The sequence below is a fragment of the Ascaphus truei genome, chromosome 11 (genome assembly GCF_040206685.1).
Source record: "Ascaphus truei isolate aAscTru1 chromosome 11, aAscTru1.hap1, whole genome shotgun sequence".
Taxonomy (NCBI): Eukaryota; Metazoa; Chordata; class Amphibia; order Anura; family Ascaphidae; genus Ascaphus; species Ascaphus truei.
In genome coordinates, this window is record NC_134493.1 from 61,122,120 (window position 1) to 61,140,227 (window position 18,108).

An 18,108-nucleotide genomic window follows, 5' to 3' on the forward strand; every position below is an offset into this window, starting at 1 on the left:
AATAATTAGTTGTTTCACTGGCCGCACTGCAGTTGGCTGTGAGACTGTAAGTGCTGTTTTCCTGAGGATCTAATTGACGGCAAAGCCACAGCGATGGGACACTTATAATAAAGGATCCCACGGCGTTGATCAGCAGCAGCTTCTGCAACACAGAAGATACCCATAGCTTCACTCGGAGGAAGAGACGATGCATGAAGTTGGTAATTTTGATGCAGTAGTAGACACAGAGCCAGGCAGTGAGCCAGAAGCTTAAATAAACTAGGAACACATCAAGAAAAGTCAGAGCTAAAATGATATCTCTGGAAAACCGGATGTGAGACGGGATCCGGAGCAGGAACGATTGTGTACTAATTATACACTGCAGGACTACATTAGACAGACCAATACTAAGTAGGATTAGATCACATAGATTGTGGCTGGTATCTTTTCTCCAGTTTCTGTAGCTCACAGCCATGATACACGAGTTGAAGATGGTGCCTGCTATGCATGGAATTGTACTGATGGTTAACATCAATATATTATCCCAAGGCAGCATATTGCTCTTCTGCGTGCGTTACTGCTCTTCCTCTCTGATGTATGAGCGTTACACCTGATGCCTCGGTATCTGACTGGCACATGGGGCAGAGCCGGGATAAAATAAACGTGTGTGCAAAGCACATGCAAATGTCCTGCTGTCTCCTTTCTGTGTTCCCGATCCTGTATATGAGATCTCTTCAGTCACATCTCTGGCGCTGACCTTTATTTGGGCTGTATCCGTCATTCTCCTGAACTTAAATTCTTACATTTTCTTCCAGCTTCACAGAAAATTGACAGATGAGAATTCAATAAACGTTCAATTTTTTTCGGTTTCGGAGAAACATGTTGAAGATCCCAAGTCATAAATAGCATAAATGAATTATTTTATTTACAAAAATCTTTTTCTCATATGAATATACACAATGCTGGCTGCCATTTTCCTCATAGGAAATACTGTTTTGGTTACTTCCTGGTTAATTGTGTATAAACTGGTATCTTAGGAGTATTTCCCAATAATAAATACATTATAAGTATTTTGAAAAGCTTACATTGGAGAATTTTCCCTTAGCCCCTTCCACACCCAGATTTTACCCATTTCCAAGCCCAGTTGAAGGCCTCAGCCAGCACCAGTATAACGTTACCCGGAGGTGGCAGCTCTGTGACTTTCATTTGCATTTCAAAATAACTTTGATGATGAGAACATTTCATTTGGAAAGATTCAAATGTGATAGATGACATTAATACTCCCATCAGGATCGGGTGATATGAGGAGATGCTGTTATTATAATAACTTTATAGAACACCTGGCAAATCCAAAGACCCTGACCATAGTAATATACAGGCATTTACTCAGCCACTTCTAGGGGTATCCGGGCTTTCTTGTCTCGATTTCAGTCTCCAAGGCAGAGAAGGAGCTAGGAGTATTAACACTGCACCATCACAGCAGCCCAAGTGACGACAGAGAGTTCAGAGAACATAACAAAGGTTTGTCACCAACATGGTAAGCTTCCCAAGCAAAAAATAACTTACATTTCCAGAAAGGTTTAGTTCATATGAATTTTCTCCACATTAACGAGTCCCCCTAATAGTCTAGCAAAAGAGATTAGAACAGTGTACAGTATTTCTTGGCCACATTCCAGAACTGGACACCTAAGGCCTGGGACATAATAAACACTTCTGTGCTGCTGCTCTCACTTGCTTGCTGCCGCTTGCTCTAGAAGGAGCTTTTTGCTGTCCTGGCAGAGGAGACAGCAAGCGCGCTTGGGAGGCGGGTATCACTGTGTGTATGTGTGTCACTTGGTAGCTGTCAATGTGTGTGTGTGTGTGTGTGTGTGTCACTTTGAAGTGGTCTGTGTGTTTGTGTGTCACTGGGGAACCTGTGTGTGTGTGTGTGTGTGTGTGTGTGTGTGTGTGTGTGTGTGTGTGTGTGTGTGTGTGTATGTGTGTGTGTGTATATGTGTGTGTATATGTGTGTGTGTATATGTGTGTGTGTGCGTGTATTATATATGTAACGTTTTTTCTGGACTGGCCTGACCCACCCAATCTCATATTGGCCCCTGTGGTCTAACCAGTCCACATTACAGTGTGATGTCTGGTGGTGCACCTGTTGGCAACAGGACTCCTGAGTCTCCCGCATGATGGTGTATGGGTATTGCCCGCCCAGACAGGCAGCTGAGGTAGTGTGCTAAGTCCTACCTATATCCAGTGCAGCGCCTCCACCTCATCAGGATCCCGGCGTCCGCTTGGGGATGATTCTGATGAGGAACTCCTCTCAGGTGCCATCCTCGGTAGAGTAATCCCAGACTCACACACGAGGGTATATTTGAACAAGGTCATTCTTTATTGCATGGTGATGTGGGCCAGCTGCCCCTCACAGCAGACAACTTAGCCGCTCATAGTCATTAGTGCTTCCCTTTGAAAGGTTCCTCCTTTTCTAATGGAGTTGCTTCCACCTCTCCCCTAAGGAAGATTCACCAGCTTCTCTCTGTCTGCTCTGAGCTGCACGCAGTCACAGCTCTTGCATCAGCCTCTGCAACATTGTTGCAGACCTCCACATGACTCTCCTGAACAGAGTCAAAGCACCAACAGGAACAGAACAGCACTAACTTTAGGCAGTGCTGTGTCTTATATCACCTAGGAACAGGCACATCTCTGATGTCACTAACCATGGACACACAGCATGTTGTCACTTCCTATGGGACATATGACACCTCACCAGGGTGTGAGGGCAAACCTCCATGATAACTACTGGTAATCCTGCATACTTACCAGGTTTACTGCCAGCATGAGAAAGAGATATGTACACCAATTTTACACATGGCTACATATAATATTTTAAAAATGAAAAAAAAAAAGACATGTGAGAATAAATTATTTATTAACATTGTGGAACTTTGATAAATATATTCACACACATACACACACACATACATACACACATAGACACACACATATATACACACACACACACACACACATACATATATACACACACACACACACACACAGACACACACACACACACACATACATACACACAGACACACACACAGACACACACACAGACACACACAGACACACAGACACACATTTTAATGCTTGCTTTGGAGAATTTTCCTTTACCCATTTCCAAACCCAGTTTTACCCATTTCCAAGCGCAGTTGAAGGCCTCAGCCAGCACCAGTATAATGTTACCCGGAGGTGGCAGCTCTGTGACTTTCATTTGCATTTCCAAATAACTTTGATTATGAGAACATTTCATTTGGAAAGATTCAAATGTGATAGATGACATTAATACTCCCAGCAGAATCGGGTGATATGAGGAGATGCTGTTATTATAATAACTTTATAGAGCACCTGGCAAAGCCAAAGAACCTGACTGAGATAGGAAAGGGTTAATCCCCCAGCATGCTGCGCTGCCTGAGCCGTTTGGTGTTATAGTTTGTCGTAGAAATCTCCCTTTCTTCCATGGGAAGTTGCTGGCGTTGCTCTGTGCCCTAGACTACTGTGTGTATTGGACACCACTTGACCTGTCTCCTCTCTGGCAGTGTGGGTGAGCAGGAGGGTAAGTGAGTTAGGAAGGGATGGGAGAGAGTTTGTTTTTTGTATGTTTGCCCACCATGGCAAACCCTGTCTTTTATTTATTTTAAATACCAAGGTATTGTAGGACGTAATGAAGAAAGGGTTCGACAGGAACTGCAGCAAGAAGAGGGTGGAGTGACAGAAGGAGACTAGAGGTGTACGAATATATCATTGTCACGGGAGAGCAGCACTTTTAACACCTTTATACCTTTCTGGGACCATTCAATAGGCAAAACAAGGTAGTGGAATAAAATGTAGTTTATTCGGGTAAACCCGCGTACACACAATGAAATACAAAATACAGACGGAATACGAACTTACCGGGGGTCTGGGGTGAAAACTCACCTCAAATAGGTGCAGGGCGCCTGTTTCGGAAAGGCTTACCCTGTCCCGAGCTTCCTGGTCCTCTTTTCGGTTAGAATACCCAACAGGGACCGCTACGTTCTATTCTTAGAACTTGGTCCTTGCGTCTGACTTCGCTTCTGCTAGACAGACTTTCTCCAAAAATGAAGCCGGTCGCTCTACTATTTGCAACAAAACAACTTTGAAAACCCGCCAGTGCGTCACCGACTCAAGCCGCTACATGGTCTTGTTCTCGGATCGGGCCGGCTCCTTACAGAAACTCCACTGAGCGAACTCTAGGACGGAAGTCAGACTGGCGACCAATCAGAGAGTGGGGATTTTCCCAAAAGCCAACCACGAGCCGGAGGCCCGCCTGGCTTTACCCAATCAAAGGAGGGGGAATGCTTAGGCCTGAAAAGCCCGGCGAGCGGGAAATATGAATCGGCCAATGGGAAATGCGCCTACCAGTAGCAACTTCCCCCAGCCAGCCCATTGCCACCCGCTGGGCAGGCTCCACCAGGTCTGGCAGTCCTGAAGGTGCCCCAGTGGGGTGCCCTTTGTTCTCTGGACCTTGTACCTTGCCCTTCCCCGCTCACCAAACGGTCTTCTCACCTCTGGACATCCTTTCTCGCCTTTGAGCTCCGATGTCTGTGCTGACTGTATAGACATTAATACATACAGAATAAAAGAGTAAAACACCCTTTTAATAAACTTGTATCACTTGGGGAACCGTATGCATGTGAGCGAAATGGGTCTGGGATACTTGGGCTCAAAAACCAGGATTCTGGGGGACACTGTGTAGCCCCGGTATAATCCCCTCGCGCACCCGCAAATCATGCCTGCGCGTCGGGGGATTACGGTACTAGCGGTGACTTTGTCCCCCGAACTCCCCCACAAAATCTTAACACGTTTTTACCCAATAATCCCACCTAAAACTCCCACTCCCAAAGTCAGCAAGGTACAATATTGGACCCAAGAGCTGACACTCTCAGCCCTTGCCAAACGGTTTCAGGGGCAGCCAGCCGGGCTCCAACTTTATTAATGAAGGTCGGCTACCCCCTACCGTCACCCTCCCCCCCAATACTGCCCCCCTAATACTGCCAGTTGCCTTACTCACTAGGATACTAAAAATGACGCCCCCCACCCACCCTCAAAACGGTCACACTACACACCAATTACACTGCCACCACCAAGATGAATTTAATCATTTATAATTCAGGACTCCTAGCGTCCCCCTTTCTACCAGAAAAAAATACTTATTGAATAAAACCCCAGTTTAGCCAAACGTGTCCAAAAATTAATGCAATCTCCCCAAAAGGTACTTGGTACAATTATTTCCCAAAGACAATACTTGTAACATTTTATATTTACTGTAACATTAGGCGTACAGTGCTTGTTACAGATAGAGGTGAGAAAGTAACACACAGAGTGGGCCTCATGCTGTAAGCAGCGATAAGCCACTTATCTCTGCTTATCACCAATAAATCCTACTGCTATTCAGTGAACCCCGATAAGTTAGCGATCAGAGGCAAAATCAAAATTTTTGTTTTGCCAAGAGGAAAAAAAAATCGTCAAACGCGCGCCGATAAGCCGCTTATTGCCAGTTTATCAAACTCGCTCAATTCTAGTCGCCCCGATCAGCTTATCACAGCTAATCACAGCTCTAGAATTGAGATTTCCTCTCCAAATCGTCCCGCCACAAAAAGTTGGCAAAATGGTGGTGAGAAGCTGCCGATAAGCGGCGAGACGGCACTTAGAAAAAAAATGCATTTTTCCTGCACCGGATTGATGCCAGGAGATTCCGGAGCTGATATCCAATAATACCTGCACCGGAGACCCCCGGCATGAATCAGATGCATGAAACATACATTTACAGGCAACATCATAACCGTAGCGGCTAACCGCTAAGGCAATGATGGGGTTAACCACTAGTGCCATGCTTCTTGCGAGGGTGGGTGAAGGTGGTATTTGGCCCTTGGTGGGAGTTTTGGCCTTGCGGGGGAGTTGCGGGTGGACTTAATCCCTTCATTACTTTAGCGGTTAATACCACTAAGGTAATGAAGGGGTTAACCCCTCCCTCTATCCACCCGGTAGGCCTAAACATACATTCTTGGGGCTACTACCCCCTTCACTCACCCCCAATACCCACAATAAACCAAAATACACACAACAGCCCTACTACCCACCTCCTAGACCCCCAATAACCATTACAATATGTAATAAACACCAATACACAACCCACCCACCCTTTGCCCCCACATAAAAACATTATTTATTTGTTTAGACACAGGATTAATACCACAGGCCGTCAGGTGTTCCTGGGTGGTCCCCGTGGGTGTCGTGGGCCCAAAGGGCACCCTGGGTGGTTCCAATGGATGTCTGGTGGCCCTCGGCTGGTCCCCATGAGGCTCTGTGGGTCTCCAGGTGGTCCCAGCGGGTGTCTGTGGGCTCCAATGGGGTCCCTGCTGGTCCCCGCGGGTGTCTGGGTGTCCTCGGATAATCCCCACTGGTGTTTGGGGGCCCTCGGGTGGTTCCCATGGGTGTCTGGGGGCCTCGGATGGTCCCTACAGGTGTCTGAGAGTCCTCCCCCATGGGCTTCGGGGTCCTCAGGTGGTCCCTGTGGGTCCCCGCTGGCCTGCAGTACAATTCCTGTATTTAAAAACAATATGTTCAATATAGAAGAACCCCGCTTCAGCTAAGTACAAAGTAATAGTGTGGGGATAAGGTGCTAATGGGTGACGTATAAGGTGAGTAATAAAGAAGCAAGAACCCACTATAAGCACTCAATACCCCCTGATGTATGATGTGAAAATTAAAAATAATTTTTAATGCTATACTAATTAAAATAATGGGTGTTAAAATTCAACAAATGACACATATATGATACCGTATGATGAATATATATGATATTCCGGGTAACTAAGTAAAGCGACAATTTGAGGTTAATTGGATCAAACTGTCCCAGGGAGCCGGTATACAGTAATCCCTATTAGTGGTTAATTAGGTGTACGCTGGTATCAGTGAGGGGCTGTTCAATACCTTTCTCAGGTGTCAGACAGGTCCCAGATGGTGAAGGTGAAATGTGAAATAGATCATAATATGCTAGGTACAGACAAAAAGATCAGTATTTCAAACCAGTGTGTGCTCACTTGGCAAATCATGAATCCATAAATGGAAAGTATAGACTCTCTCTACAATCCAACATGTAGCCACCTAACAGCAACTGGTTAACTCCTGAATAGTAAAGGAGTGGGCTGTTAAACACAGAACACAATGTGCAGAGGCTCATAGACTCCTATTGGCAGTGTGGTTGTCAGTATACCTGTGCACATATTCATGAATGTGCTTCCACTGTCAGGATTGCTAATGCCACTTTAAAGCTGTGTATGGTGGAAAGAAACCTATCTAGTATGCAGAGAAAGGTTTCATGGTGGATACATGTAGTCACCTAACAGCAGCTAATTAGCTCCAAAATAGTAAAGGAGTGGGCTAATTAAACACAGAACACAATGTGCAGAGGCTCAAAGACTCCTATAGGCAGTGTGGTTATTAGTATACCTGTGTACATACTGCTGCGACACACTTTATTCGAGCAAATACCCAGTATGTACCTGGCAGATACCTGGAATGCGCCGCTCCTCACCTCTGACAAGCCCCGTTGCATTTGCCTTCCCAGCCTGGCTGATGGGCGGCTGATCTGTTAAATGATAATGATTAGGATTTAATAGGCTGCAATGCTTCGCGTGTCTACCAGATGGCATAAATTCATGAATTGTAATGCAGTATATATATATATATATATATATATATATATATATATATATATATATATATATATATATATATATACATATATATATATATATATATATATATATATATATATATATATATATATATATATATATATATATATATATATATATATATATATATACTGTGCAGTATTGCAGCCACGGGAATAAAATGCTTCAATCCCTGCCTGGAAAATAACTCAATGCACTCGGGCAGAAAACAGTCACAAACCTCAATACACCCGGGTATACCCGAATTCGTGGGACTAGCCGAGCTCGAATAAAGTGTGTCGCCAGTGTATAAATGAATGTACTTCCACTGTCAGGAGTGCTAATGCTACTTTAAAGCTGTGTATGGTGGAAAGAAACCTGTCTAATGTGCAGGAAAAGGTTCCTTGGTGGGTACTGAGTGAGAAAGAGACACTGTTATAATACTGCCACAAAGCAGCACTGAACACACTGTTAGTAAACTGCTAAATGAGCATATGGTATACAGATCCAGTGAAGGTAAATCAGTCACATATAAACCATATAAATTCACATATAAATCACCTGTATACTAGCTGATGAATTTATAGAGCTAATACCACTCATAAATGCAAACGCCGTGGCTAATATACCCCTAGAAACGGTGTGGCTGTTGGTATGCCTATGCACATATTAATGAATGTGCTACCACCGTTAGGAGTGCTGGTTACACTAATGCAACAAAATAACAAGGAAAATCAAGCAGCCCTCGCCTCACCATGCGTCACCGAGTCACCACAAAGAAGACTCCTGCCCAACATTGAAGGGAGTACACTTTAGCCGTCTGGCAGCTGTTTGCTCTGCAACTCAATAATGCTACCATGTGAGTACTGACGGCGCGCGTGCACGTGACAGATGCCGACACGCGTGTTTCGCAGTTAGAAACGCTTTCTCAAGGCTATAAGTGTGAGGGGGAAGTCCCATAGATCCTAGTAAAACTTATATATGCATTGTAGTGTTTCTATTGGCTGAAAGTTTCTTCCTGGAGGTGTGTCCATGCAGTGCTATTGAAAAGTCACTAATACAGCACTAACTGATAAGCCTAGACTCTCCTTAAATAAATGCAGTTGATGTAGTCACAATCTTAACTGCAGCAGTGCATAAATTAAAGTAAACTGCACGGCAGCACTTGATCTCTGCAATCAGTGTTTAATACTCCTGATAGTCAGCGAATTGTGAACATGGTAATGGGGTAAAGATACAGTATTAACCCCTGAGATTAAATATAATGAAAAATCTCTATCAACATGGATGAAACTTGTAAAGTACATTTAATCAGGTTATAGCATACTCATCTTCTGTAAATGATGCATACAGAGTTCAAATGTTGAGGAATTCATATCTAACCTTTTGTTATAAGGGATATTAATTCCAACTAATAAAAAATGGCAGGTGGAATTGGCCCTGTGGTATAATGTAGATAGGTGTATCATACACTTGATGTAGCTTAGCTGTGTGACACTGTGTACTATGTAATTGACCGACAGTTAAAAATATACAGTATGGGGTCACGGTGTAACAAAGTGTGATTGCTGGGTAGCACATTTCTGTGCAGCACAGAGGTAAGTAACAGTAGGTATATATACAAGAGATGGAATATGTACCCCTATTTATAAAGGGGGAGACACTCCAATGCCGCTGACAGTATATTCAATTGTACTCATATGTGCTCTGGGTCAGTTGACGTGAACTTAAATGAATGGGGTAAACACAAATCCCTCGTTCAAACCTTTCGGCGATAGTGTCTGTAATGTATATATCCATCTTGCCTCTTTTTGTAACAGAACTGGTCCCAGTCCCCATGTCTACGGTCCATTGAGAATTGGTCCATACCAATAAACTTAACAGTTGTTTGTTTGTCTTGGTGCACAGAATTAATATGTCGCGCTAGAGGTTTATCTGTTTTATTACGTATGGAACCCATATGTTCCAAGACCCTTACCTTAAATGGGCGGCGGGTCTTGCCAACATATACTTTGCCACAGTCTCAAATGGCTTGATATATAACGCCTGTGGTCTGACAATTAATTAACTTTCTGATGTTATAAGTCTGGGTTCCATTCCAATTTGAGAATGTACTGGTGGTAAGTATGTTACATTTGCCACATTTGAATGACCCTTGTGGTTTCGGGGGTATCCAGGTCCTCTTGACCTCTTCATCAAAGTGGCTATGAACCAAAACATCGTTCAAATTTCTGGCCCTCCTGCTTACCATAGATGGATGGTCCTGCAAAAATTCACCAATAATATTGTCTGCCCTCAAAATATGCCAATGCTTACATATAATATCCCTAGCATGTTTCCATTGGTTATTAAAGGAGCCAATAAATCTTACTGTTTTGTCGTCCGTTTCTGTGATCTTATCTTGTAACAATGAACAGCGTGGAGCACACTTGGCCCTTTTGTATGCCAACTTCACTATTCGCTTGCTATAGCCGCGTTCATAGAACCTCTCGACCATCATGCCTGCCTGTATCTCAAAATCGGCATAGTTACTACAGTTGCGTTTTAATCTCAAAAACTGGCCAACTGGGATACCGTTACTGAGAGATCTAGGATGGTGACTACTGGCAGTAAGAAGGCTGTTTGTAGCTTTGGCCTTGCGGTGAATCGTGGTAGCAATGGTGTTGTCAATACCCCTAGAGATGCACACATCTAAGAACATCACTTTGTCATGATCATGTTCTAAAGTCAAAAACAGATTGAGTTCGTTACTGTTAAGAATGTCAACGAACTACAGGAGTTCATCAATGGTGCCATTCCATAACATCATCACATCAAAACAATAAACTTGGCTTACATTTCAATTAATACACCTCCCCCCCACCAAACACATACAGTAATGTGCAAATTAACTATTTTCCAGATATGGATAATAGACTATTTTCCCATTATTAAATACAACATTAGCCAGGCAGCATAAATAAAGTAAATAAATACCGTTCTACTTAACTCTGCCAAGATGAAGGCGTCCTCATAAGCATACTGCAGGGCCATGTCCTCCGTTACCAGAAAGAATACATACAACATACAATCTAATGGCCCCTAGCCCCTTAATCACCTTAGCGGTTAATAATCGCTAAAGTAATTAAGGGGTTAACCCACCCTCCCCCACTACAAACCAGGGAGGCCTTGCCACCCACCATGGACCCACTATACCCACCCTGTACCCATTGATTGCGATAGTAGTACATCATACCCATATAATATGGGCATGATAAGCTACTATAGCAGTCAATGAACACCATAATACAAAAGCAGGAATGTCCAAAATACACAAGAATAAAACATATTCAACAAGCACCTAAACACCCATAAACACAAATTACAAGCACTAGCCAACCAATCAATTACCTAAATAAAACCTCTAATAAACAATTAAATACTTGGGGGCACAGGAGGTGGATTGTACATTGGTGCTTACTACAGATTTTAATTAAAATTTATGACAAGTGTACGTGAGCAGGGGGTCTCCGGAGCGGAACCGCGTTGATTTCAGGTCCAGGGACCCCCTGCTAAACGAGATACAGGCCCCATTCTTGGGTGCCGGTATCTCCAATGCATTGAAATGTCTCGCGTCACGTGACCGGTACATTTCAATGCATAGGAGATACCGCCACCCTATAACGGGACCTGTAACTCGGGAAGCAGGGGTCCCTGCACCTGAAACCAATGCAGTTCTGCTCCGGAGACCCCCTGCTCATGTACACTAGTTATATAATTTAAATTAAAAATATTTTTATCCCGGCGAGATTTGCGCAGGAAGAGACGGCTCTCTCTCTCTGCAACAGATAGAACTCACCGGGTGAGCCCTTTTTAGAGGGTAGATCCTATCGTCGCTGGCTACTCGCCATTTTAGCAAATCCGGCTATCACTGGTATTCAGGCCTTTCTGCGAACCGTGATAGCAATGCTATCAAAAATGGCGAATTAAAAATTGTGGTAATTTTTTCTATCGGAGTTTTCTTGCATGAGGCCCAGTATAGGATCAGAGTTTATATAATACTAGCTGATATACCCGGCGTTGCCCGGGATGTAATTTTGGGGGGGCGGGCGACAGGGTTGGGCTTCCCCCCCTTGATAGCTAGGTGGGTGACTGAGTTGACTGAGTGTGTGTGTGACTGAGTGGGTGGGTGACACTTGACTGAGTGGGTGGGTGACACTTGAATGAGTGGGAGGTGACACTTGACTTAGTGTGTGGGTCAGTGACTGGGTAACTTTGGGTCGGTGGGTGCGGTGACTGGGTGACTTTTTTTGGGTTGGTGGGTGGGTCGGTGACTGGGTGACTTTTTTTGGGTCGCTGGGTGGGTCGGTGACGGTGACTTTTTCTGGGTTCGGTGACTGGTTTGGGTGGGTTGGTGAGTGGGTGGGTTGGTTAGTGGGTGTGTCGGTGAGTGACTGAGTGGGTTTTGGTTGGTCGGTGAGTGGGTCGGTCGGTGAGTGGGTGGGTGGGGTCGGTGACTGACTGGGTGGGTGACGGAATGGGTGGATGACTGGGTTGGTGATGGAATGGGTGGGTGACTGACTGGGTGGGTGACTGGGTGGGTTGGTGGTTGACTGGGTGGGTGACTGACTTGTGACTGACTGACTGGGTGGGTGACTGACTGGGTGGGTGACTGACTGACTGGGTGGGTGACTGACTGACTGACTGGGTGGGTGACTGACACTTGACTGACTTGACTGACTGGGTGGGTGGATTGGTGGGTGGGTGACTGACTGGGTGGGTGACTGACTGGGTGGGTGACTGACTGGGTGACTGACTGGGTGGGTGACTGACTGGGTGGGTGGGTGACTGACTGAGTGGGTGACTGACTGGGTAGGTGGGTGGGTGACTGACTGGGTGGGTGGGTCGGTGACTGACTGACTGGGTGGGTGACTGACTGGGTGACTGACTCTGGGTGACTGACTGGGTGGGTGGGTGACTGACTGGGTGGCTGACTGACTGACTGACTGGGTGGGTGGGTGAGTGACTGACTGGGTGAGTGACTGACATTGACTGGGTGGGTGCGTGGGTGGGTGACTGACTGACTGGGTGGGTGACTGACTGGGTGACTGACAGACTGGGTGGGTGAATGGGTGACTGTGGGTGGGTGAATGGGTGACTGTGGGTGGGTGAATGGGTGACTGTGGGTGGGTGAATGGGTGGGTGGGGTGAATGGATGGGTGAATGGGTGAATAGTTGGGTGTGTTGACTGGGTGGGTGACTGGGTGGGTGAATGGGTGGGTGGGTGAATCCGTTGGGTGGGTGAATGGGTGGGTGAATTTGGGTGACCTTGGGTGGGGGAATTTGGGTGACTGGGTGGGTGAATGGGTGGGTGAGTGGGTGGGTGAGTGGGTGGGTGGGTGACTGACTGAGTGACTGGGTGGGTGACTGACTGAGTGACTGGGTGGGTGACTGACTGAGTGACTGGGTGGGTGACTGACTGAGTGACTGGGTGGGTGACTGACTGAGTGACTGGGTGGGTGACTGACTGAGTGACTGGGTGGGTGACTGACTGAGTGACTGGGTGGGTGACTGACTGAGTGACCGGGTGGGTGACTGACTGAGTGACCGGGTGGGTGACTGACTGAGTGACCAGGTGGGTGATTGACCGGGTGGGTGACTGACTGAGTGACCGGGTGGGTGACTGACTGAGTGACTGGGTGGGTGACTGACTGACTGACCGGGTGGGTTACTGACTGAGTGACTGGGTAGGTGTCTGGGTTAGTGAGTGGGTGTGTGGGTGAGTTACTGAGTGGGTGTGTGGGTGAGTGACTGGGTGGGTGTGTGGGTGAGTGACTGGGTGTGTGGGTGAGTGACTGGGTGGGTGTGTGGATGACTTTGACTGGGTGACAGTGGGTGGGAGACATACCTTGACAGGGTGGTGGTTCCTGGCGGCAGACGGTTCCCATCATGGCACTGATAGGAGGTGGGTTCGGCAAGATGCTCGCGCCGCGCTTCCCCTGCGTTCCTTGTTGGGAGCGAGGGGGTGAGGAGGCTAGAGTTTGCGGCTGGGGCAGAAGGGCCGCTTCCCCTCCGCCTGGGAGCCGGTGCACGTGAGGGTGAGTGCAGGAGGCCCGCACTGCACTTCCCCTCCGCCCGGGAGCCGGTGCACGTGAGGGTGAGTGCAGGAGGCACGCGCCGCACCACGCTTCCCCTCCGTTCCTTGTTGGGAGCGAGGGGGGAGGAGGCTGGAGTTTGCTGCTGACCAGGAGGGCCGCGCCGCACTTCCCCTCTGACCGGGAGCCAGTGCAGGGCGGCGCACGTGGTGGGGATGTTGCGGAGCGTCTGGGTTTGGGTGAGGGGGGGGAGTGGTATTTTTGCCTGAGGGGGGAGAGTGACGGCCACCAGGAGAGAGACTGTGTGTGTGTGTGTGTGTGTGTGTGTGTGTGTGTGTGTGTGTGTGTGTGTGTGTGTGTGTGTGTGTGTGTGTGTGTTTGTGTGTGACCTTTGGCCCGTCACTCCGCCTCAGGCCAATGAGAGGTGTGCGGGGGCGGGCGGGCCAAGGGAGCAATCTCATTGGCCTGAGGGACAGGACAACCAGACACGCATACAAAGGTTTCAGAAATATATAGATAGAAAAAAAGAAGTAAAACAGAAACCCTATACATTATAGACGCAAGTCGTGTAATAGGAACTTTATGGGGTCAGGAAGAGAAGTGAGATCCACGCACAGACGGTGCATCTCATATTTAACAAAGTTGGACAATTGTGTAAGGAGGTGAAAAAAAAATCTAAACTGAGCCTCACGTTGCATCATATTTCGGGTGCCTTGTTTGTGTTCCTTAGACTATCTGTGACGAGCTGTATGTGACATCTGGGGGAGGACACAGAGCGCAGTATTCCTCTCCAAGGTGGAACAATCACTGGGAATCTCAATTCGAATAAGGCAGCATATGTAAAGAAAAAAGAAAGAATATAGTGCAACACAATTTAATTAATAATACACTCGAGTAAGGAGGCTCCAATACAATCACATGCTCCAGGGAATAAAAAAGCAATTAAACAACTCTGGGTTCAGACGCAGTAAGAAAGCTCCAGTCAGCTGCTGTACATCTGCTTCTTCCGCATACAAGCGGCGTCTGACGTCACGGACCGGCTCTCTTAGCATTCCAGCAGTAGAGGAGGATCTTAAGGCTCCGTGGTAGTAAGCAGCAATGCAGGACGCACAAGCGGGAAGGCACAGAAAACCAGCGCAGCTGATCTCAAGCGGAGGGGAGCTGACTGCTTCACAAAGTCTGAGCACAGAGGAGAAAACCCTACGCGTTTCGTCCGATAGTACGGACTTCTTCATGGGTATCAAACATGTGACAGACAGCACCTTCCTGTCAGTATGGAATTAGATATATTATATACATTCCCAGTCCTGGGCGAGCGAGAGACATTATCTCCTGCTCTGGTTCTGCTGTTACTGTACATCGGTAACTTCCCTCTGTACAATTACCTGTCTATAAACACAAACAAAGGAGCACATTCATTACTAGCAGTTGTATATTTATTGTGTTACAGACACCGCAGTGTAAGTGGCTCTTTACATGATGAAGAAACTAATGTGGATGTGACAGCTACACAAAGTATTAACTAAAGTACAGTAATAAATCCAGCCAGAACCGTGGGGTCAGAGACTGGATCCCACTTCCAGAGGACTCGCAAAAGCAGCTACGTAAAATGTGTTCAGTCCCAAAATACGTTTGCGTTACAATTAATGGGATACACTTCTTTACCGAAAGATAGCGCTTTTCTCTCCACATGAGCTCAGAACCCAAACTCCTCTATAACACGACTTTAAAAATGTCCATGGTCAGTGTCATGCGGCTCTAAAAGGTTAATGCAGTGTAGGAGACCCTGACACACTCTCCTTAACTTGGTGTTCCCCTGGATTAGGAGGAAGGCTTGTGCTGTGGGGTAGCACAGGCTAAAGAACCAACAGATTGTCATAAAAATGTTTTTCGGATCATCATGAGGGATGAAGAAATAGAGCTGTGTTATGCAGAGAGACATGGAGAGGACAACAAGCAGTATCATGGTCCTGGCTGCCCTGGAATGAACCTGTAACCGGGGAATGCTGAAGTCTGATGTCTTCTGCTTCATCCTCCAGATGTGTCGCCAGAGAGAAGTCAGTGTGAGCCCAATAGAAATGAGGGATAGCAGGAAGGGCAAACAGCTTCCTAGCACGGCCAGAATGACAATGTTAGAGATATAAAAAGCCGGTGTTTCACTGACCGAACTGCAGTTGGCTGTGAGGCTGTAAGTGCTGTTTTCCTGGTGATATATTTGCCGACAAGTCCACAGAGATGGGACACTTATAATAAAGGATCCCACGGCTGACATCAGCAGCAGCTTCTGCAACACAGAAGAAATCCATAGCTTCACTCGGAAGAAGAGATGATGCATGAAGTTGGCAATTTTGATGCAGTAGTAGACACAGAGCCAGGCAGTGAGCCAGAAGCTTAAGAATATTAGGGAAAGCTGAAGAAAAATCAGAGATGAGTGGATCTTACTGTAGAACCAGATGTGAGACTGGAGCAGGAGCACGAACGATTGTGTATTCATTATACACTGCATGGCTAAATTAGACAGTCCCATACTAAGTAGGATGAGATCACACAGATTCAGGCTGGTATCTTTTCTCCAGTTTCTGTAGCTCACAGCCATGATACACGAGTTGAAGATGGTGCCTGCTATGCAGGGAATTATACTGATGGTTACCACCAATATTTGAACCCAGGTCAGCATATTGCTCTTCTGTGTGTGTTACTGCTCTTCCTTTCTGATGTATGAGCGTTACACCTGATGCCTCGGTATCTGACTGGCACATGGGGCAGAGCCGGGATAAACTAAACGTGTGTGCAAAGCACATGCAAATGTCCTGGTGTCTCCTTTCTGGGTTTATTCTATGTTGTGGTTGGAATCTCTCAGATCACATCTCTGGCACCGAACCTTTATTTGGGCCGTATCGGTTATTTTCCTGAATTTACAGTCAGAATAAAATTTGTTTCCAGCTTCACAGAAAAGTGACGGGAGGGTTCAGAGAACATAAAAAAGGTTTGTCAGTAACATGGTAAAGTTCCCACGCAAAAAATAGCAAAAATAATTTACATTTCAGAAAGATTTTGTTCAGATTAATATTCTCCACATTAACAAGTCCCGCTAAGAATCTAACGAAAGAGAGAAGAACAGATTATTTCTGGGACACTTTCCCAATCTAGACACCTAAGTGTTACCTAAATGTTATATACAGGGCTAAGGGAGGGGCAGCGTACATTCTAAATGTATATGGCTCTCTCCTAGACTACTGCGCCCAACATGAACAGACATGAGATACAGGGACCTGCAGTATAATATGGGGGTAATTATTTAACATAATGAGAAGCTAAACAGCCGGAGACTTTATGTTCTGTGCAGTGATTTCTCCCTTTCTGGCTGTGTGCGTTCCCGAGCTATCTTCCTGTAAATGTTATATGTGGGAGCGTACACAATGCTGGCCGCCATTCTCCTCATAGGAAATACTTTTTTGGTTGTTTCTTGATTAATTGTGTATAATATGGTTTGTAAAGGGGGAATTTCCAATTATATAAACAGGATATTCTTTTAAGTGTTGTTTTGAGAATTTTCTGACTTCCAAACCCAGTTTTATCCATTTCACACCCAGTTTTATCCATTTCCAAACCCAGTTTTACCCATTTCCAAGCCCAGTTGAAGGCCTCAACCAGCACCAGTATAACGTTACCCGGAGGTGGCAGCTCTGTGACTTTCATTTGCATTTCCAAATAACTTTGATGAAGAGAACATTTCATTTGGAAAGATTCAAATGTGATAGATGACATTAATACTCCCAGCAGGATCGGGTGATATGAGGAGACGCTGTTATTATAATAACTTTACAGAGCACCTGGCAAAGCCAAAGAACCTGACTGTGACAGGAAAGGGTTAATCCCCCAGCATGCTGTGCTGCCTGAGCCTTTTGGTGTTATAGTTTGCGGTAGAAATGTCCCTTTCTTCCATGGGAAGTTGCTGGCGTTGCTCTGTACCCTAGACTACTGTGTGTGTTGGTCACCACTTGGACCTGTCCCCTCTCTGGCAGTGTGGGTGAGCAGGAGGGTAAGTGAGTTAGGAAGGCATGGGAGTGAGTTTGTTTTTTGTATGTTTGCCCACCACGGCAAACCCTGTCTTTTATTTATTTAAATACCAAGGGGTTGAAGGACGTAATGAAGAGAGGGTTCGACAGGAACTGCAGCAAGAAGAGGGCGGAGTGACAGAAGGAGACTAGAGGTGTAGGAATATATCATTGTCACGGGAGAGCAGCACTTTTAACACCTTTATACCTTTCTGGGACCATTCAATAGGCAAAACAAGGTAGTGGAATAAA

The 18,108-nt window shown here is 46.0% G+C and overlaps 1 protein-coding gene across 1 annotated transcript; it reads right to left on the bottom strand.

Moving 5' to 3' along the window:
* Positions 1-15,524: 15,524 nt before the first annotated feature.
* On the bottom strand, positions 15,525-16,394 carry LOC142462923 (taste receptor type 2 member 7-like). Its single transcript, XM_075565139.1, has one exon. It carries the CDS (start codon positions 16,392-16,394, stop codon positions 15,525-15,527), a length of 870 nt encoding a protein of 289 aa, XP_075421254.1.
* Positions 16,395-18,108: the final 1,714 nt, after the last annotated feature.

Excerpts from the sequence above, each read along its gene's own strand:
- LOC142462923 (XM_075565139.1), bottom strand. The coding sequence starts at position 16,394 with ATGGCTGTGAGCTACAGAAACTGGAGAAAAGATACCAGCCTGAATCTG.